The sequence below is a fragment of the Microcaecilia unicolor genome, chromosome 4, assembly GCF_901765095.1.
Source record: "Microcaecilia unicolor chromosome 4, aMicUni1.1, whole genome shotgun sequence".
Classification (NCBI taxonomy): Eukaryota; Metazoa; Chordata; class Amphibia; order Gymnophiona; family Siphonopidae; genus Microcaecilia; species Microcaecilia unicolor.
Window position 1 is genome coordinate 67,051,341 of NC_044034.1, and position 21,121 is coordinate 67,072,461.

Below are 21,121 nucleotides of genomic sequence, written 5' to 3' on the forward strand. Positions count from 1 at the left end.
GGGAGAGTGATAGGTCTCCTGCGATCCCTTAGTTGTGTTATCAATCTGCAGAAATGCCACCTGTCTCCCTCGCAGTCTTTGGAATACCTGGGCGTGATCTTCAACACTCGGGAAGGGATGATATCCTTCCCAGCGGCCCACAGGCTGTGACTCCAGTGTCAATTGGAGGGCATCCTGTGGAAACTGGCCCCCTGGGCATGGGGTTATGTGCAAGTGCTGGGCTCCATGGCAGCCACGTTAGAACTGGTCCCGTGTTCCAGGTGCCACATGTGGTCTCTGCAGCTCTCCCTGGCAGAGGATTACCTAGTCCACCTATTGTGGTTGACACATACACAGTTTGCTATGAGATGGGGGCTGAGAGTGGAGAACTTGCAGAGGGGCATGCCCCGATGACCACAGAGTGGGTGGTGGTGGTGACCACAGATGCTAGCTTGTTGGGCTGGGGTGCTCATTGCCTCTGGCAAACTGCCTAGGGGGCTTGGCGAAGGCAGCCTGGTCGATCAACCAGCTGGAATTCCGCACAGTCTCTGTTTGGCACTTCAGGAGTTTCACCACCTCCGTGGCTGGCCAGTCTGGGTCTTCTCCAACAATGCTATGGCGGTGGCGTATGACAACAGGCAAAAGGCACCAAGAGCGCTTCTCTGGCCATGGAGGCGTCTCTCCTCTGTCTTTGGGCAGAGACTCACCTTTCCCTCCTCTTGGCAGTGCACATTGTGGGATCCTTGAATGTGCAGGCAGACTGTCTAGGTCAGACCCAGCTGGACGTGGGGGAATAGGAACTCTCAACACAAGATTTTTCTTTAATCACAGCGTGCTGGGGTGTTCCGGAGCACAATCTAATGGCCCCAAAGGGCCAACGTGAAGGTGTTGCACTTCAGCAGGGGAAAGGAGTTCAGTTTGGAAGGGATCGATGTGCTTCTCCAGCACTGGCCATTGTCTCTTCTGTATATGTTCCCTCCTCCGTAGCCCATGGTGGGATGGATATTGGAGTACATTGTTCTGCATCTAGACCCAGTGGTCCTAGTGACCCCAAACTTGCCCAGGTGCCCTTGGTACGTGGATCTGATCCGCCTCCTAGTTGACAACTTGTTAACGTCTGTCCTCCCAGTGCAGCCTTCTGGTGCAGGGTCCCATTGTAATGGAGGATCCCTCCCTCTTTGATCTTAACAGCCTGGCTATTGAAAGGAAGCATTTGAGGGGCAAGGGCTATCAGGACAGGGTCATTACTACAATGTTGCAGGCGCACAAATGCTCCACTTCGGCCTATGCACAGGTGTGGTGGACTTTTGAGTCTTGGTGTTTGACAGCGGACATTTCGGCAACCTCAGCCTCAGTGGCATCCATTTTGGCCTTCCTCCAGGACTACCTCAATAAGTCCTTGTTCCTGAGCTCATTGAAGGTCCAGGTGGCTGCTTTAGCCTGGTTTCACAGCCGTCTACGGCGTGCATCCGGACATAGTTCACTTCCTTCAGAGAGTGAATCGCCTACAGCCGCCATGTATACTCGTGGTCCCAGGTTAGAATCTTAACTTGATATTGCATGCACTTCAGAGACCTCATTTTGAGCCTTTGGACCCTTTCTTTGAAAGGTCTCACGCTGAAGATGGTCTTTTTGGTGGCCATCGCCTCAGCTACACAACCGTCGGAGCTGCAGGCTTTGTCCTTCAGGGATCCCTTTCTCCACTTTATGGAAGCTGGGGTCTGCATTAGGACTGTTCCATCCTTTTTGCCTAAAATCATGTGCGTTTTCACTTGAATCAGCCGCTATTCCTTCTGGCCTTTCACCGAAAGGTCTATCCTTCCAAATTCTGGGCCCTGCAGTGCCTAGACATGCAGTGCATTCTGATCCAGTACCTGGAGGTCACCAACAATTTTCATTGTTCTGATCCTCTTCTCATCCTCTTTTCAGGTCCTAGGAAAGGGGATCAGGCCTCAAAAGCCACGATGGTCTGTTGGCTGAGGGAGGTGTTTTCTTCAGTTTACATCACCATGGGGATGTTCCCCGTCTTTGCGGGTTAGAGTGCATTCTATCAGAGCACAGGCAACTTTGGTAGCTGAATCCCAGTTGATTTTGTTGGATGAGACTTGGTCTTCGGTGCATATGTTTTTTAACCATTACAGGCTAGATGTGGCGGCGCGTGGGGACGCAGCCTTCGGAGCTTCAGTCCTCTGCCGGGGTGGCTGTGTCCTGCCCCACTTGAGGACTGCTTTGGTACATCCCACAAGTCTCTGGCTTGATCTGTGGGACGCTATGGAAGGTAAAATTAGTCCTTACCTGATAATGTTCTTTCCATTACTTCCAACAGATCAAGCCAGAGGCCCGCCCTTTGTTAATTCTGGCTGAGTGGGTGGCTATTACAGCCTTGAAGTCTTGTCTGGTTCTGTTTTTTTCTTCGTGTTTTGGTTCCACTGGGTTCCTTCATTTGCCTTTTATTGTGAAACAAATAGTACGTCAAGTTACCACTTTAGCTATTTCCTTCCCGCAGGAGAGGTTGAGGAGGAGCCTGCATGGACTTTCTAGAGGCAGGAGAAGACTTACCTATTGGATTTCCTCTTTCTTCGTCCACTGCTTTGGTATCGACAATACTGATGTTAAGATGGCTGCACATGACCATATATAGTAAACCTCTGAAGTTCTATCTATCTCCACCTGCTGGCAGAGGGACATAACCCACACGACTCTGGATTGATCTGTTGGGTCTAATGGAAAGAAAATTATCAGGTAAGGACTACTTTTACCTTTGTGGCCATCCCTGGTGCATGTTGTTTCCTGTGCTAAAGCCCTCTGAGCGTTCTGCACAGATTTACGCTGGCGCTAATCCAGTGCTAATTGGCTCTAATGCCGGCATTAGGTTCTGAGCATTGGCATCCAGATTAGATAAATTTTAGGAGCCCAATACAACCATCCTAATAACTCCTCCCTTTCTGTCTGATGTTCCCGAGAATGTCACTCTGCCACCCGATTCCCTTGATCCTTTTCTTCCTCCCTGCCCCAATAAGTCTGCCATTCCTGAATCAGCATTATTCTGAAAGTGCTTAGTGTCAGAACAACATTGAATAACAGGCTAGTTAGGAAGTAAGGGTTTCCTATTGCTAGTTCAGCAATGGCAAACATTTGTGAGACAGGAAGCTATCAAGGAGCACTTTGTTTTTTAATACATCAGGGGTATAGGCAGTGGTGTGCTGGAGCCGGCTCGCACCGGCTCACAAGAGTCAGTTGTTACATTTTTTACCGTCTTGCGAGCCGGTTGTTGTTCAGGGCGAGCCGGCTCTCCTCCTTCCTTTCCTCGAGCTACAGGGTCCCTCCCTGCTTCCCTCGAGCTACAGGCTTCCTCCCTCCCTCCCTCGAACTACAGGGTCCCTCCCAGTGTATGGATTCTTCAGGGCAGGCAGGAAAGATCCCCAGTCTTGCTGGGTATGGGTGGCTGGAGGTGGTGCAGGGGAGAGAAGACAATCGCTGGGTATGGGTGGTTGGAGGGGGGGCAGGAGAGAGAGGACAAACGCTGGCATGGGTGGCTGGAGGGGGGACGGGGAGAGAGGATAATCGCTGGGTATGGGTGGCTGGAGGGGGGGCAGGGGAGCAAAGAGAATCGCTGGGTATGGGTGGCTGGAGGGGAGGGCAGGGGGAGAGGAGGGTTGTTGGACATGGGTGGCTGGAGGAGAGGGAAGGGAGAGAAGAAATGCTGGACATGGATGGAGGGGAGGGAAGAGTGAGGAAGGAGATGAGATGAGGGAAAAGGAAGAGAGGAGAAAAACTGCACATAGATAAAGAAAATAGGCAGAAGCTGGATCCACTGGACAGTCAAGTCTGCGGAGGACCCAGCTTTTACTTACGGATGTAGGGCAAGAAATGAAGAAGAAAGGCGGAAAGTAAAGAAATAAATGGAAAGGAAGCCCTGGAAACAGAGTTAAGAGGATAGATAGCAGCAGAATCGGATACTGGGCCAGCATGATCAGAAAAACAAAGTCACCAGACACCAAAGGTAGAAAAAATCATTTTATTTTCATTATAGTGTTTGGAATATGTCCACTTTGAGAATCAGGTGCTCAACATTAAAAGTTTATATTTATTACTTTTTTTATGGCATTTTATCCCACATTAAACATGAATTAGATTGGAACCTGGGATCATTTAATTTTTTTTCCTGGAGTAATGCATTGCCCCCCCCCCCCCCCAGGCTCTCTCCCCGGCTATAGCCAGCTCTGCAATTTGGGGGGGGGGGCAGAGGTGGACGAGGGGCGCAGAGGTGGACCAGGGAGAGAGCCTGTTGTTAAACATTTACCAGCACACCACTGGGTGTAGGAGAATCAAAATGACTGTCCAGGAGCAGTAAGCTAGCAGGTAGGAAGATAGAGGGATTGGGGAGGCTATATGGGGGCACTTTTTTAAAGCATCAGTTGGGAGAAAGGGGAATTAGGGTTCGGGGCACTTTACTTCAAGATATTGGAGTGAAAGAGGAGGCAATCACATTAGCAATCCAGAGTCATTTTCTAAGAAATCTGAAAGGAGAATGGCTTAAAGTGTTGATCTTCAGCATCCTCTGTTTGGCTGCTTGTTACTAGCTAATTTTCAGCTGGTTTTGGCCAGCTAAGTCAGGCACTGAGTATTCTCTTGAAAACTGACACAATTCCATATCATCATGCTGATCAATCCATAGACTGGTGGGTTGTGTCCATCTACCAGCAGGTGGAGATAGAGAGCAAACTTTTGCCTCCCTATATGTGGTCATGTGCTGCCGGAAACTCCTCAGTATGTTCTCTATCTCAGCAGGTGGTGGTCACACACAGCAGCAGCTCTGGCTGGGCCTCCAAGCCTAATTTTTAGGTTTTGTTGAGTGCCTGGGGTTGAGGGCTCTTCTTGAGCAAGTGCAAACCTGGTGGCGCCAGGTCCCTCCTTTTCTCCCCCCTCCCGCTGGCTCCGTTGAAAAAAAAAAATTTTTTTGAACGTCCTTAAAGGCGTTTATTTCGACGTTTATTTAAACGTTTATTGCAGCTACTCACTGGGACACCAGGTCGTTACAGCTCGGAGCGGAAAGCAGGTAATTTTTACCTTTTATAGCGGGCAGGGGGTTCCCCGATTGGTCTCCACGTGGCCTATGGCGTCGGAGGGCGAGGGCGCAAAGAGTCGCTCCCCGGATCGCGTGTGCGCTTCTAGAGGGGATGCGGGGGTCTTAAAGTCTGATCGCCCTTGTTGGGTGACAGTTTCGTGACCGATGAGTGTCCCGGTCCTTCCTTCGGTGTGGCGGTTTTTCCCGCCATAAACGCCCATCCCCCGCGGCTCGCCTCCGCCATATTGGCCGGCCACGCGGCTCGGACGGCTTCTTCTTGGGCCGCCCTTGAGGTGGGAGACATTGATGCCATGAACGCCCTTAATTTGGGCGACGGCACAAAAGCGGCTAAAGTTAAGTGCCGTTTTTCCCGCGCGGCTCCTTCGCGGAGTGTCGCGCCGGACGCCATCTTGGATGCGCAGCATGTCTCTCCCCCGCTCTTGCGAGCGCCGGTTGAGGGTGCGTCTAGGGCTGTAGTCCAGGCTGCGGAAGTGCACAGTCTGGGGGGTTTCCCCCCGAGTTTGTTTTGCTGCTGCATCAGGCCTCCCTTATGCAAAACGCTGCCCCTGCTCCCTCGTCTGGTAAAGAGGTTGAAGCCCCGGAGGTAAACGCCCTCGGGTTGATTCCCAGGCCTTGGAGGACTTTGTCTCCTCCGATGTAGATGAGGGCAGCGTATCTGAGTTCTCCCAACGGTCCTTGCGGATTCCTTGGAGGAGACGGATCCCCGCTCGGATGGAGCGGATGACCCCTCTGCAGCGCGGCTCTTTAGCTCAGAGGATTTGCCCAACCTGTTAATGCAGGCCATGGGCATTTTGAAGATTTCCTCTCCGGAGGACGTCTCTCCCTCAGCCCCTGTTGGCTCTGCCATTATGCTGGGGATGAAGCGCCCGCATAGAACCTTCCACGTGCATGATGCCATGCACACCTTAATTTCGGCTCAATGGGATGTCCCGGAAGCGAGCCTTAAAGTGGCTAGGGCTATGTCCCGCCTCTATCCTTTGCCTGAAAGTGAACGTGAGGCCTATCTGTGGCCTACCGTGGATTCTTTAATCACTGCGGTGACTAAGAAAACGGCGTTGCCGGTGGAAGGTGGCACGGCCCTAAAGGACGCCCAAGACAGAAGATTGGAGGCGGCCTTAAGGTCGTCCTTTGAGGCGGCTGCTTTAAGTTTGCAGGCCTCAGTTTGCGGCTCCTATGTGGCCAGGGCGTGCCTGTCTATGGTGCAGCGGGCTTCCCCCTCGGATCATTCCTTGAGGGCTGATTGGCTGGCCCTGGAATCGGGCTTAGCCTTTTTGGCAGACTTGCTGTATGATGTCTTGAGGGCCTCAGCTAAAGGCATGGCTCAGACAATCTCTGCGCGGCGGTGGCTTTGGCTGAAGCATAGGTCTGCTGACCACACCTCTAAATCCCGCCTGGCTAGATTGCCTTTTAAAGGCAAGCTGCTCTTTGGGGTCGAGCTGGACAAAATCGTGACCGATTTCGGCACGTCTAAGGGCAAGAAGTTACCAGAGGTCAGGGCTCGGGCTAGTGTTCGCCCCGGTACCTCCAGAGGACGGTTTCAGGAAGCCCGTCGGTACCGCCCGGGCAGGTCGGGCTCCTCTGCCCCCTCTTCCTTCAAGAGGAACTTCTCCCCCAAGCAGCATTCCTTTCGCAGAGACCGCCGTCCCGGAGGTGCTCCCTCCGGTCCTCCCCTAGGGTCTTGTACCCAATGACGGGGCCTTGGTCCACGCCCCAGTGCAGATTGGAGGACGGCTGTCCTCGGTTCTGGACGAGTGGACCACAATAACTTCAGACGCTTGGGTGCTGGAAGTCATCAGAGACGGCTACAAGCTAGAGTTCTGCCGACCCTTAAGAGACGGGTTTGTACTCTCTCCCTGCAAGTCTCCGGTCAAAGCTGTGGCAGTGCAGCAGACCTTGGACAATCTGATCCGCCTGGGTGCGGTCGTTCCGGTGCCAGAAAATCAGTTTGGCAAGGGACGTTACTCCATTTACTTTGTGGTACCAAAGAAAGGAGGTTCTGTCCGGCCTATCCTCGACCTCAAAGGGGTCAATCAGGCACTTTCGCATGGAGACCCTCCGCTTTGTTATAGCGGCAGTGAAGGCAGGAGAGTTCCTGGCATCCTTGGACATCAAGGAAGCGGACTTGCATATTCCCATCTGGCCTCCTCATCAACGCTTTCTGCGTTTTGCAGTACTGGGCCGACACTTCCAGTTCAGAGCCCTCCCGTTCGGGTTGGCTACTGCTCCGCGGACCTTCTCCAAAGTAATGGTGGTCATCGCGGCCTTCCTGAGGAAGGAAGGAGTACAAGTCCATCCTTATCTGGACGACTGGTTGATCCGAGCCCCCTCTTATGCAGAGTGCGGCAAAGCTGTGAACCGGGTGGTTGCTCTTTTGAGCTCCCTGGGGTGGATCATCAACTGGGAGAAAAGCCAGCTGCGCCCATCTCAGTCCCTGGAGTATCTGGGAGTTCGATTCGACACCCAAGTGGGCAGAGTGTTCCTGCCAGACAATCGGATTGTCAAGCTTCAGGCTCAGATGGGCCAGTTCCTAGTAGCCTCTCCTCTTCGGGCTTGGGACTATGTGCAGCTGTTGGGCTATGGCGGCCACGATGGAAGTAGTGCCCTGGGCCAGGGCTCATATGAGACCACTACAACACTCTCTGCTGCAGCGCTGGACTCCGATGTCGGAGGATTATGCTGTGCGCCTTCCCTTGGACCCAGCAGTGCGCAAGGCGCTGAGCTGGTGGACGCAGACAGACAAGTTGTCTGCAGGAATGCCTCTGGTGACCCCGGAGTGGATTGTCGTCACGACGGACGCCTCTTTGTCGGGCTGGGGAGCCCACTGCTTGGGAAGGACAGCGCAGGGGCTCTGGTCTCCTGCAGAGGCAAAGTGGTCTATCAACCTCCTGGAACTCAGAGCCATTCGGTTGGCACTTTTGGAGTTCATCCCGGTACTGGCGTTGAAGCCTGTACGGGTCCTGTCGGACAATGCCACGGCTGTGGCCTATGTCAACCGCCAGGGAGGTACCAAGAGCGCCCCTCTAGCCAAGGAGGCCATGAATCTATGCCAGTGGGCGGAAGCGAACCTGGAACAGCTGTCAGCGGCCCACATTGCCGGGGTCATGAATGTCAAGGCGGACTTTCTCAGTCGCCATACCTTGGAGCCCGGAGAGTGGCAGCTATCTGCTCAGGCGTTCTTGGACATCACGAAGCGCTGGGGCCAGCCGAGCCTAGATCTGATGGCGTCATCGGCCAATTGCCAACTGCCGCGCTTTTTCAGCAGAGGACGGGACCCTCGATCCCTGGGAGAGATGCTCTTCTCCAACAGTGGCCGACACAAGAGATTCTCTATGTGTTCCCGCCCTGGCCCATGTTGGGCAGGGTGCTAGACCGGGTGGCAAAGCATCCGGGCCGGATAATCCTGGTGGGTCCGGATTGGCCCAGACGTCCCTGGTATGCGGACTTGATCAGGCTCTCAGTGGACGAACCTCTGCGACTGCCAGTGGAGCAGGGCCTGTTACATCAGGGTCCCGTGGTGATGGAGGATTCCTCCCCCTTTGGTCTTACGGCCTGGCTATTGAGCGGCAGAGTCTGAGGAAGAAGGGCTTCTCAGACAAGGTCATCGCCACTCTGCTGAGAGCGAGGTAGCGCTCTACTTCTACTGCTTACGCCAGGGTTTGGCGTACCTTTGCAGCGTGGTGTGAAGCAGGTTCACTTTCTCCATTTACTGCTCCAATTTCTTCAGTGCTGGCGTTCCTGCAAGAAGGTCTGGAGAAAGGCCTGTCACTCAGTTCCCTGAAAGTCCAGGTAGCGGCCCTGGCTTGCTTCAGGGGCCGCCTGAAGGGTGCTTCCCTGGCTTCGCAGCCGGATGTGGTGCGTTTCCTCAAGGGAGTTAATCACCTGCGCCCTCCTCTGCACTCAGTGGTGCCTGCGTGATGCTAAGAGCCTTGCAGAAGCCGCCTTTTGAACCCTTGTCGAGGGCATCTCTGAAAGACCTGACGTTGAAAGCAGTTTTTTTGGTGGCTATCACTTCAGCCAGACAAGTTTCCGAGCTCCAGGCACTCTCTTGTCGAGAGCCTTTTCTGCAGTTCACTGAGGCAGGAGTGACTATTCGCACAGTGCCTTCCTTCCTACCCAAGGTTGTTTCTCGCTTCCATGTGAGTCAGCAGCTCTGTCTCCCTTCCTTTCGTAGGGAGGACTACCCAGAAGAGTATTCTGCTCTCGAATATCTGGATGTGAGACGGGTCATCATCAGATACTTGGAAGTGACCAATGGTTTCCGGAAATCGGATCATCTGTTTGTCCTGTTTGCAGGTCCTCGCAAGGGTCTGCAGGCTGCTAAGCCTACAGTGGCAAGATGGGTCAAGGAAGCCATGGCAGCGGTTTATGTGGCCGCGGGGAAGGTGCCGCCTATCCAGCTGAAGGCTCACTCCACTAGAGCTCAGGCGGCCTCGATGGCAGAGGCCGGGTCCGTCTCCTTGGCAGAGATATGCAAGGCGGCAACTTGGGCATCGGCCCATACATTCTCCAAGCATTACCGCTTGACTGTGGCTGCTCGGGCGGAGGCCTGGTTTGGAGCTTCAGTGTTGAGGTCAGGGATTTCAATGTCCCGCCCTGGGTGAGTACTGCTTCGGTACATCCCACCAGTCTATGGATTGATCAGCATGATGATATGGAAGGTAAAATTATGTATCATACCTGATAATTTTCTTTCCATTAATCATAGCTGATCAATCCATAGCCCCTCCCAGATATCTGTACTGTTTATATTCTGGTTGAATTTTAGGTTCAAGTTTAGTCTTCAGTTCCTTCAGGAGGACTTCGTGTTCAAGTTTTTTCACTTGGATTCTTCAAGAGTTGAGACGAGTTTGTGTTACAGTGAGCTGCTGCATTCCTCTCCCCTCCGTTTTACGGGGCTGGATTGAGACTTAAATTCTGCCGGCACTCCCTCCCGCTTCGTGTGGCTGTAGGGCAGCTTTGTACCCCTCCCGCTTCGGCGGTGTTAGGGTCAGTCAGCTCCTCCCGCGGTTGCGGTTGCAGGATAAGCCAGATCCCCCCGCATCGGCGGGTGTGGTGTCCCTCCCCCGCTCCGCGGGGATGAGCTGGACGGATTCCCCTCCCCCACTTGTGTGGGGATGAGCTGGGTTAATTCCCCTCCCCCGTTTCGGCGGTGGTGAGCTGGGCACCTTTGTGGGTGTAATTCTCTAAGTGCTGAGTCCTGCGGATGGAGCTTTGATATCGACATACTGAGGAGTTTCCGGCAGCACATGACCACATATAGGGAGGCAAAAGTTTGCTCTCTATCTCCACCTGCTGGTAGATGGACACAACCCACCAGTCTATGGATTGATCAGCTATGATTAATGGAAAGAAAATTATCAGGTATGATACATAATTTTACCTTGCTTCATGTTTGAAAAAAATGTGCCTTGCTTAGCTCTTAGCTTCTTTCTTTCAGCTTGGAGTCTCCTACTCGAACTTTAAGTATGGATGCACCAAGAGGCGTTCGTATTAAAGCACAAACTGGTAATATTACAGTTCTTTCTGAAACAGATATCAACTTGCAGAGCAGTGAAGGAAAGGTGAGTATATCAGAAATGTTTTTTGGTTCTTTTATATTAAAACCTGATGCTATTTGATATTATAGGATTTAAGGTCATTAAGCCTCTCTCAGATTTAGTCACCAGGGTCTGGTAAATTGAAGCTTCCTGTCCACTTTCTGTTAGTTATTTTACAGTTTAAAAAAATGTAGAAACATTTTCAAATCCAATTTGGCAAGTTATCCAGGTGAACTAGCCAGTCTGCCCTCTTTTTGAAGGCCAAAATAAACACGGACTCCCACAGTGCTTGTACTCGTACAGTTGTATTGTAAGGAGATGTTCCCCAGTATGTTTAGGTCAAGAGTCTGTAGCCTGACTTCTGTCTATAGGGAGTGAGGATAGCCCCAAATATCATACATACAATTATAAAACATACCATGGATCTTTTAAACAACAAGGGGGAAATGGTAATAACTCACCAGTGCAAAACATTTAAAGGGACCTAGTGGAACAGGGGTGGCAAAACCTTAGGGCGGCGGGAAGGGGGGCTCAAGAGGGTCACAGCAGGGGGGTCCAGGGGTCAGGAACTCCGAGGGGGGGTCTGCAAATCGGAGGGAAGGAGGGAGTTGGGGTCTTGAACTCTTGGGGGGGGAATCAGTTGTGAGGGTTTTTTTTGTTCCTCCAGTTCGACTTCGGCTGGCAGGGGTTGGGGTCCCCCGCCAGCACAGGTATGCGACAGCAGCGGGGGAGGGTTTGCGACCGGAAGGGGGGCTTGAGAGGGTTATGGCAGGGGGTCCAGGGGTCACGGACTGCGGGGGGGGGGGGGGGGGTTCTGGGAATCAGAGGAGGGGGGTCTGCAAATCGGAGGGAGGGAGGGAGTTGGGGTCTTTAACTCGTGGGGGGGGGGGGGGGGGGGGGGAGAGAGTGGATCTGTTTAGAGGATTTTTCTTTCCTCCGGGTCGCGTCATAATGGGTCTAGTGACGTCAGCTAGGGCTTCGGTGCCCACCTGTGAAGAAAGATACTTACACAGGCAGGCAGATGCATAGAACGTTGGAGGTGAGAATTATTATATAGGATATTTTATAAAATTTCATAAGTTGTTTTAGCGAATAGCAAACCAACCGCGGCCTAGTACACCTGGATCACTGGATTATACAAAGGCCCTACTCTAACTCCCACTCTCTTTGATATCCTGTTACCTACAGTCTAGTCATTCATTCCATTACTTAGGCACCATCATCGATTCTGCTCTCTTTTGAACATCAAATTTCCCAGTGGTCCGCAAAGGCTTTTTTTGGCTTCAGGTTATCCGTTCAGCTCGGAAGTATCTCGATCTTTTTCCTCTGTACACACTTTGATTCACGTATTTATCAACTCTGGATTAGACTATTGTAACACTTTATGCTGGTGTTTCTCAGTCCCATGTCAGGCATCTGCAAACCCTTCAAAATTCAGTGATCCGTTTGCTATTTTCAGGCTAAGAGCTACGATCACATCACTCCCCTCTATCTGCAAGTACATTGGCTTCCTGTAAAGTACCGGATATAGTTCAAGATTTTAGCCATTACCCATAAGTAAAGACATAGACTGATCTTATAAAACAGTACAGTTGGATGCAAATGAGGACTTAATGTGCCAAGAAAACTCAGACGCACAAAAGATTTATCCCTGTAGCTTTAGCTGTGGCTAAGAAAGTCATTCTCCAACACTGGGTGGGCCCATTGAGCCTACACAGGCAACACTGGCACAGATGTATGCAAAACAGGTTATTTTGAATTGTGGTTAACAAATAAAGTGATGTTTCTTGGAAAGACAGCAGTCACTTATGTTCAAATATCCTGTATTATCCCAAAACATTTAAGAGACTACAGCCACAAGGATGCAAACTTTCTAAGTAAGGTTCCCACACCAACTTGAATTGTTTTTTTGTTTTGTTTTGTTTTTTTGAGGATCCTCTCAAGTCTCTACCTCCCATTTAGGTGTCACAAAACTCAATTTACATAATAGGGAACGTTCCCCTTTCTTCTCCCCCGGAAGGTGCCCGGTTTATTCTATAACTACGTACGCAACTTTTAGAACGCCCATTTCCCTTCCCATAGCCATGTCCCTTTTTGCCTGTGCACATTACAAGTTCAGTGCACTTCATTATAGAATATGCTTAGCGAGTTGTGCATGTAAATTTAATTGATGCCAATTAGTGTTAATTATTGTGTAAGTTCTATCAGCTCTCATTACCTTGTTAAGCCTGTTAAGCGCATTGTTGTAGAATCCACTTGGATTTTGGTGCAGTCATTCATAAACTTGTGCATAAACAAATCAAAATAGATACTTTTTCTAGATTTTATGAGTGGGTGGGGGTTCATTTTCTTAACATTAAAAATGCATACATTTAAATCTCATCCTTTCCAACTTGAGAATGTTCAATAACTCACTTTGCTTTCTGTCTTATTTCTGAAGTCAACCAGTTTAATCTTTTACATTTTTTTTTTTACAGCTTATACTTGATGCTAAAACTCTGCGACTCCCCTTATTACCTCTGGGGACAAAGGGTCATTCTGGCCGCTCTCAAGAACTGTATGAAATTTGCGTTTGTCCAGATGGAAAACTTTACATTTCAGAAGCTGATTCGGCTTCCACTTGCCATGAAAACAGTCGTGTCTGTCAACAAAGTACCTAAATATGTCATATACCATCTGGATACTTTCACTACATTTTATAAAGGTTTATTAAGGCTTATAAATTAAAATCTTTCAACAAAATCAGACCTAATGATTTGTATACTATATTCTAAACTCTGCAACCCCCCCTTCCCCCTTTCAGAGTCTGGTTTGTTTGCTGCTACTGCATAAGAGAGCAGTTGAATTTGAACTGCAAGAGACATTAGCAACACAACAATGGTTGGCTAAATCTAAATTGTCAGGTTAGTATTCAAAAGCCAGCTATGTATTGAGTTTAAAGGAAATCATAGATATCTCACTGAACTGTTTCAACATTATTAGACTGAATTACTAAGCACTAATGTTTCCCATCACTCCTATGGTTATTTTCGGTACATGTAGATAATTAACTACTAACAAAATCAGTCTCAAACTCTCTGAAATATTTGAGAATGTAAAGCAATTCAGTCAGTTTCTCCAAATGTTCTATGCAATATTTTTTTGCAATAACAAACCATAATGATCTAATTTTATGTGCAGTTCATTACAAACTATTTTGCAAACCTGCCATGTGTCTATTTTTGGTTTGCCAAAGTATATAAAAATTTAAAGGCATAAAGAAAGAGGTGGCAGCATTAACTGATTATGTAACTTACATTTGCCTTTGTCCACTAATTTTCTGCAGAAATACAAAAAGTAAATCATAGCAGTATAATCATTCTATTACATTTTGAGGTTATGTCTACTATAGGGCATTGAGCCCCTAATGTGCGGCCTTAGTGCGCCCAATATGGCCTAACACAGGACCCACTAGAGCGTTCTGTTCTAGTTTTACCATTAACATGTGGTATTTTCTTTTTTTAAAACACTTTTGAGAAGGGGTGTGCGACTTGCTAACTGGTTAGCATGTCCATAACACAGACACCCTTTCTGCCTCCTAAATAGGAAGTGGTAAGGGTTCCCATGTTAATTTTTGTTAGGTAATTTGTGCTAATGCAAACTTTAGTGCACAATCTGTACAAGACTTAGTTGAAAATGCATGCTAAATTCATTTCCTAGTGCCCCTTAGTAGACATACCCCTTTATAGTGTCAGAACTTTATCTTGCAAAACAGACTGGATAGGCCATATAGTCTTTATCTGCCTTCATTTTTCTGTGCTTCTATAAACCTAAAACACAAAGTGGAACCTTTGAAGGAAGGAAAATCTGTGAGTTATTGTAATATTAAATTAAATCAATGAATCTTAATGATCTTAATAGCCATTGCTGTGGATATCTTTAAGAAAAGGAAAAAAATTGTCAAGATAATTCACCCCTCACGTCCTCCCCACACCTTCCGTGGACCAACCCAGTGTATAAAGTTTGTCCTGTCAATTTTAGTAACCACCAGAAAGGCTGCACTGGAGCCATTTAAGGTGCTCAGCTTATCTGGACGACTTTGGTCATTCCAAATGACCATTCTAAATTTAATTGGATGTGTTTATCTTCATATGTTCAGCGAAGCTGAAATGCTGCTGAAAATGTGGACAAAGAAAGCCAGATAAAGTTATCCAGTTAATTCTGTGAAAGGTGGACACTGCCAAAGCAGCGATGGGTAGTACTTGCTGGGTCCAATTTCAGGCATCAGATGTTTATCTTTGTATGATGATGGTATCCACATGAAAAGTAATTCTACAATCTAGGCACCGTATTTATATGTCCTGTGCACGCATAAATGTCTGGATTACCAGCACTTATGCATATATGTGTACACATACCAACAAAGTACCAGCAGGGCACCTAAATGTTATTCAGCAACACAGGATGCATTTGCAAGAAGGTGTACATGTGGGCAGAGTCTGGGTGGGCAGGAGCATAACTTATAGCATACTATAATTTACAAGTATCCCTGCCATATTTATGCACCTGCACTTATGCCAGCTGTATGGCTGGTGTAACTGTGGGTGCTTAAAGGTTAGGTGCACTGATCTGTAATGGAACCTAAGTGCCCAGGTTTTGTTATAGAATAGGCTCCTGCTGCATAGCCTCGGAATGCCCAGTTGTAGAATTGCCTCCATGGTGCATATCACTTATTGCTTTTGTTGCGATGTAGCAAAGCTGTGTACATTGAGCATTTATGTCCCAGTTACAAGTAATAATTAAAACAGAAATGCAGGAGAAATAGATGACTAGCCCAGTGAAAAGACTAGAACATTGCTTTATTCTTGATAACATTACATTGAAACAACAAAAGAAAATAAAGATGATTAATCTATTTTAGAGATGACTGAACATTGTTATTTTTCTGAGACTTGTTGTGGTTTGGGATGAAGGAGGTAGGTGGGGCATGTTGAATAGTAGCAGCTAAGCCTATCCAGTTGCTTCTAACTACAGTACTCTAGCTCTAGTTATCACTCATTCTTTGGGCTCATATAGGGTCAATATGTTGTAGCTTTGCTTTCCACACCAGTGCAGTGGCAAAGAGAAGGAGGCCAAGTAGCTGCAGCTGGGCAGACTCATCCGATGGCCAGAACAACTATCGTTTCTCTTCTTTTCCCCCACCAGCAGCAGCCTTTTCTTCCCCTTACTTATACGGAAACATGTCACATAAGACTACTGCTAGGGGTGTCATTTTATGTAAGAGACTGGACTGGGCAGATGTGACTGGGCATCATGCCTACCTGAACCCCCCTCCCCAGGACCACCAGTATTTCCAAAGGTAGAGGTATGGCCATGTTGGGGGGGGGGGGCTTCAACCTAGTAGAGGGAGTGAGGGCCCTTGCATCTTGTGGGGGGGGGGGGGGGGGTAGACAGGGCCTCAGCAGAGGGAGTCTTGAGCTGGGGGTGACCCTGAAACATTGGACCGCAGCTTTGCAGCCCAATGCTCCTGTGAGGTGAAATAACCCAACCTGTTTTACTATGGTTTTTGGGCCCTAACATGACTTGCAGTGTAACACCACAGATCATCTACTATAATAAAAAGCAACCTCAACGTTCTGAGGACACTGACGTCACTGAAGTCAGTCAGTCTCCCAGAACGGTTCGTGGATTCATGGTGGTGAAGCCACCCCACTGACCTGTGCCCCGCCCTCGCGTCAAACGTCATGACGTCAAGGGCAGGGAAAAAAAACTCAACTAAACAAACGGTTCGCACCCACGCAGGGGGAGGAGAAGTAGGACCCTACTCCTCCCCCTGCCAACCCACCCGCGGAAAGGGGACGCACCTCCAAAGCTCCGGAGTGCAAATGACTCCAGAGACCACTGTTCCCACATCCAACACCCCCCCCCCCCCCAAACCTCAAAACATTCAAGCTGTTCCCACATCAAAGACCACCCCCTTCCCGCGCACCAAACCTCAAAAAATACAAGCCCTGCCCACAGATTCGTATACCCCCCCCCCTACAGCTGCAGCTCAACACAAGGACCTCCAGCACCCCCCCCCCCCCCCCCCCCCCCCCCCGCAACAACCCCTTCCTGAGACACCCACCTTCGCGTTGCTTTGCCGGCGGGGGACCCGAAACCCCGCCAACACAAGCCCTGTCTGCTCACTACGGCGTCATCTTCGGCGTTCCTAGCCTGTGGAGGCAGGGCTTCTGTGCGTCTGACATCCTGCACGTGCATGACGTCAGACGCACAGAACTCCGCCCTGCACAGCTACCAACGCCGACGATGATGCCGTAGTCAGAACACAGGACTTGTGGTGGTGGGGTTCCGGGTCCCCCGCCGCCAAACCAACGCGAAGGTGGGTGCGATGGGCATGGTGGGTCGGATGGCTGCGGCCGGATGCATCGCCGTGGGTGGGATGGCGCCGGGAGGGGGGGGCATCGCACCTCACAGGCAACTGCTAAATGAGGAAAACCTTGCTAGCGCCCGTTTCATTTGTGTCAGAAACGGGCCTTTTTTTACTAGTGTTAGGATATTTGCACAGTACTACTTCACCTGCTACAACTACAGTAATTTAGTCAAGCAGTATTTTTGTAGTGTTGAAGGACAATTCCATATCATCATGCTGATCAATCCATAGACTAGTGGGTTGTGTCCATCTACCAGCAGGTGGAGATAGAGAGCAATCCTTTTGCCTCCCTATATGTGGTCATGTGCTGCCGGAAACTCCTCAGTATGTTCTCTATCTCAGCAGGTGGTGGTCACACACAGCAGCAGCTCTGGCTAGGTCTCCAAGCCTAATTCTTAGGTTTTGTTGAGTACCTGGGTTTGAGGGCTCTTCTTGAGCAAGTGCAAACCTGGTGGCGCCAGGTCCCTCCTTTTCTCCCCCCTCCCGCTGGCTCCGTTAAAAAAAAAAATTTTTGAACGTCCTTTAAGGGCGTTTATTTCAACGTTTATATCAGCGTTTATTGCGGCTGCTCACTGGGACACCAGTTCGTTACAGCTCGGAGCGAGAAACAGGTAATTTTTACCTTTTGTAGCGGGCAGGAGGTTCCCCGATCGGTCTCCACGTGGCTTATGGCGTCGGAGGGCGAGGGTGCGAAGAATCGCTCCCTGGACCGCGTGGGCGCGTCTAACGGGGATGCGGGGGTTTCAAAGCCTGAATTGCCTTTTTTGAGCGTCAGTTTGGAGTCCGGTCAGTGTCCCGGTTCTTCCTCCGGTGCGGCGGTTTTTCCCACCATAAGCACCCATCCCCCGCTGCTCACTCCCTCCAGTTTGGCCGGCCACTCTGCTCGGACGGCTTCTTCTTGGGCCGCCCTCGAGTTGGGAGACGTTAATGCTATGGTCGCCCTTGATTCGGGCGACGGCAAGAAAGCAGCAAAAGTTAAGTGCCATTCTTCCCGCGAGGCTCCTTCTCTGAGTTTCGCGCCGGACGCCATTTTGGATGCGCAGCACGTTTCTCCCCCGCTCTTGCGAGCGCCGGTTGAGGGTGCGTCTAGGGCCGTGGCCCAGGCTGCAGAAGTGCACCGTCTGGGGGGTTTCTCCCCTGAGTTCATTTTGCTGCTGCATCAGGCTTTTCTTATGCAAAACGCTGCCCGTGCTCCCCTGTCTGATAAAGGGGTTAAGGCCTCCGGAAGCAAACACCCTCGGGTGGATTTCTAGGCCCTAGAGGACTCGGTCTCCTCTGATGTAGATGAGGGCAGCGTATCTGAGTTCTCCCAACGGTCCGTCTCATCCAAGGAATCCCCAAAGGATTCCCGCTCGGATGGAGCGGATGACCCCTCTGCAGCGCGGATCTTTCGCTCAGAGGATTTGCCCAACCTGTTAGTGCAGGCCATGAGCATTTTGAAGATTTCCTCTCCGGAGGACGTCTCTCCCTCAGCCTCTGTTGGCTCCGCCATTATGCTGGGGACAAAGCACCCGCCTAGAACCTTCCACGTGCATGAAGCCATGCACACCTTGATTTCGGCTCAATGGGATTTCCCAGAAGCGAGCCTTAAAGTGGCTAGGGCTATGTCCCGCCTCTATCCTCTGCCTGAAGGTGAACGGGAGGGCCTTTCTTTGGCCTACCGTGGATTCTTTAATCACTGCGGTGACTAAGAAAACGGCGTTGCCGGTGGAAGGTGGCACGGCCCTAAAGGACGCCCAACACAGAAGATTGGAGGCGGCTTTAAAGTCGTCCTTCGAGGCGGCTGCTTTAAGTTTGCAGGCCTCCTATATGCCAGGGCGTGCCTGATGATTGTGCAGCGGGCTTCCCCCTCGGATTCTTCCTTGAGGGCTGATTGGCCGGCCCTGGAATCGGGCTTGGCCTACTTGGCAGACTTGCTGTATGATGTCTTGAGAGCCTCAGCTAAAGGTATGGCTCAGACAATCTCTGCACGGCGCTGGCTTTGGCTGAAGCATTGGTCTGCTGACCACGCCTCTAAGTCTCGCCTGGCTAAGTTGCCTTTTAAAGGCAAGCTGCTCTTTGGGGTCGAGCTGGACAAGATTGTGACCGATCTCGGCACGTCTAAGGGCAAGAGGTTACCAGAGGTCAGGGCTCGGACCAGTGGTGCCCGCCCCGGTTCCTCCAAAGTACGATTTCAGGAAGCCTGTCGGTATCGCCCGGGCAAGTCGGGCTCCTCTGCCCCCTCTTCCTTCAAAAGGAACTTCTCCCCCCAGCAGCATTCCTTTCGCAGAGACCGCTGTCCCGGAGCTGCGTCCTCCGGTCCTCCCCCAGGGTCTCGTACCCAATGACAGGGCCCTGGTCCATGGCTCAGAGCAGACTGGAGGACGCCTATTCTCGTTTCTGGGCGAGTGGACCAGGGTAACTTCAGACGCTTGGGTGCTGGAAGTCATCAGAGACGGCTACAAGCTAGAGTTCTGCCGACCCTTAAGAGACGGGTTTGTGCACTCTCCCTGCAAGTCTCCGGTCAAAGCTGTGGCAGTGCAGCAGACTTTGGACAATCTGATCCGCCTGGGTGCGGTCGTTCCGGTGCCAGAAGATCAGCTTGGCAAGGGACGTTACTCCATTTACTTTGTGGTATCAAAGAAAGGAGGTTCTGTCCGGCCTATCCTCGACCTCAAAGGGGTCAATCGGGCCTTGAAAGTTCAACACTTCCGAATGGAGACTCTCCGCTCTGTTATAGCGGCAGTGAAGGCAGGGGAGTTCCTGGCATCCTTGGACATCAAGGAAGCTTACTTGTATATTCCCATCTGGCCTCCTCATCAACGCTTTCTGCGTTTTGCAGTCCTGGGCCGACACTTCCAGTTCAGAGCCCTCCCGTTCGGGTTGGCTACTGCTCCGCGGACCTTCTCCAAAGTAATGGTGGTCATCGCGGCCTTCCTACGCAAGGAAGGAGTACAAGTCCATCCTTATCTGGACGACTGGTTGATCCGAGCCCCCTCTTATGCAGAGTGCGGCAGAGCTTCAGACCGGGTGATTGCTCTTTTGAGCTCCCTGGGGTGGATCATCAACTGGGAGAAAAGCCAGCTGCGCCCGACTCAGTCCCTGGAGTATCTGGGAGTTCGTTTCGACACCCAAGTGGGCAGAGTGTTCCTGCCAGACAATCGGATTGTCAAGCTTCAGGCTCAGGTGGACCAGTTCCTAGTAGCCTCTCCTCTTCGGGCTTGGGACTATGTGCAGCTGTTGGGCTATGACGGCCACGATGGAAGTAGTGCCCTGGGCCAGGGCCCATATGAGACCTCTACAGCACTCTCTGCTGCAGCGATGGACTCCAGTGTCAGAGGATTACGCTGTGCGCCTTCCCTTGGATCCAGCGGTGCGCAAGGCGCTGAGCTGGTGGCTGAGGCCAGACAAGCTGTCCGCAGGAATGCCTCTTTTGACCCCGGAGTGGGTTGTCGTCACGACGGACGCCTCTTTGATGGGCTGGGGAGCCCACTGCTTGGGAAGGACAGCGCAGGGGCTCTGGTCTCCTGCAGAGGCAAAGTGGTCTATCAACCTCCTGGAACTCAGAGCCATTCGGTTGGCGCTTTTGGAGTTCCTCCCGGTACTGGTGGTGAAGCCAGTACGGGTCCTGTCGGACAAAGCCACGGCTGTGGCCTATGTCACTTGCCAGGGAGGTACCAAGAGCGCCCCTGTAGCCAAGGAGGCCATGAATCTATGCCAGTGGGCGGAAGCAAACCTGGAACAGCTGTCGGCGGCCCACATTGCGGGAGTCATGAATGTCAAGGCGGACTTTCTCAGTCGCCATACCTTGGATCCTGGAGAGTGGCAGCTATCTGCTCAGGCGTTCTTGGACATCACGAAGCGCTGGGGCCAGCCGAGCCTAGATCTGATGGCGTCATCGGCCAATTGCCAAGTGCCACGCTTTTCAGCAGAGGACGGGACCCTCGATCTCTGGGAGTAGATGCTCTTCTCCAACAGTGGCCGACACAGAAGCTTCTCTATGTGTTCCCGCCCTGGCCATGTTGGGCAGGGTGCTAGACCGGGTGGCAAAGCATCCGGGCTGGATAATCCTGGTGGGTCGGACTTGATCAGGCTCTTAGTGGACGGCCCTCTGCGGCTGCCAGC

The 21,121-nt window shown here is 51.0% G+C and overlaps 1 protein-coding gene across 2 annotated transcripts in view; it reads left to right on the forward strand.

Annotated features, from left to right (window-relative positions):
* SGCG (sarcoglycan gamma) overlaps positions 1-15,504 on the forward strand; it is a 110,458-nt gene extending 94,954 nt beyond the window's left edge. For both annotated transcript variants that reach the window (XM_030200308.1, XM_030200309.1), the window contains exons 7-8: positions 10,506-10,629; positions 13,083-15,504. In XM_030200308.1, the coding sequence (XP_030056168.1) occupies positions 10,506-10,629; positions 13,083-13,265 (307 nt within the window). In that variant the 3' untranslated portion in view covers positions 13,266-15,504. The remainder of the gene's footprint in view (positions 1-10,505; positions 10,630-13,082) is intronic.
* The last annotated feature ends 5,617 nt before the right edge of the window (positions 15,505-21,121 follow it).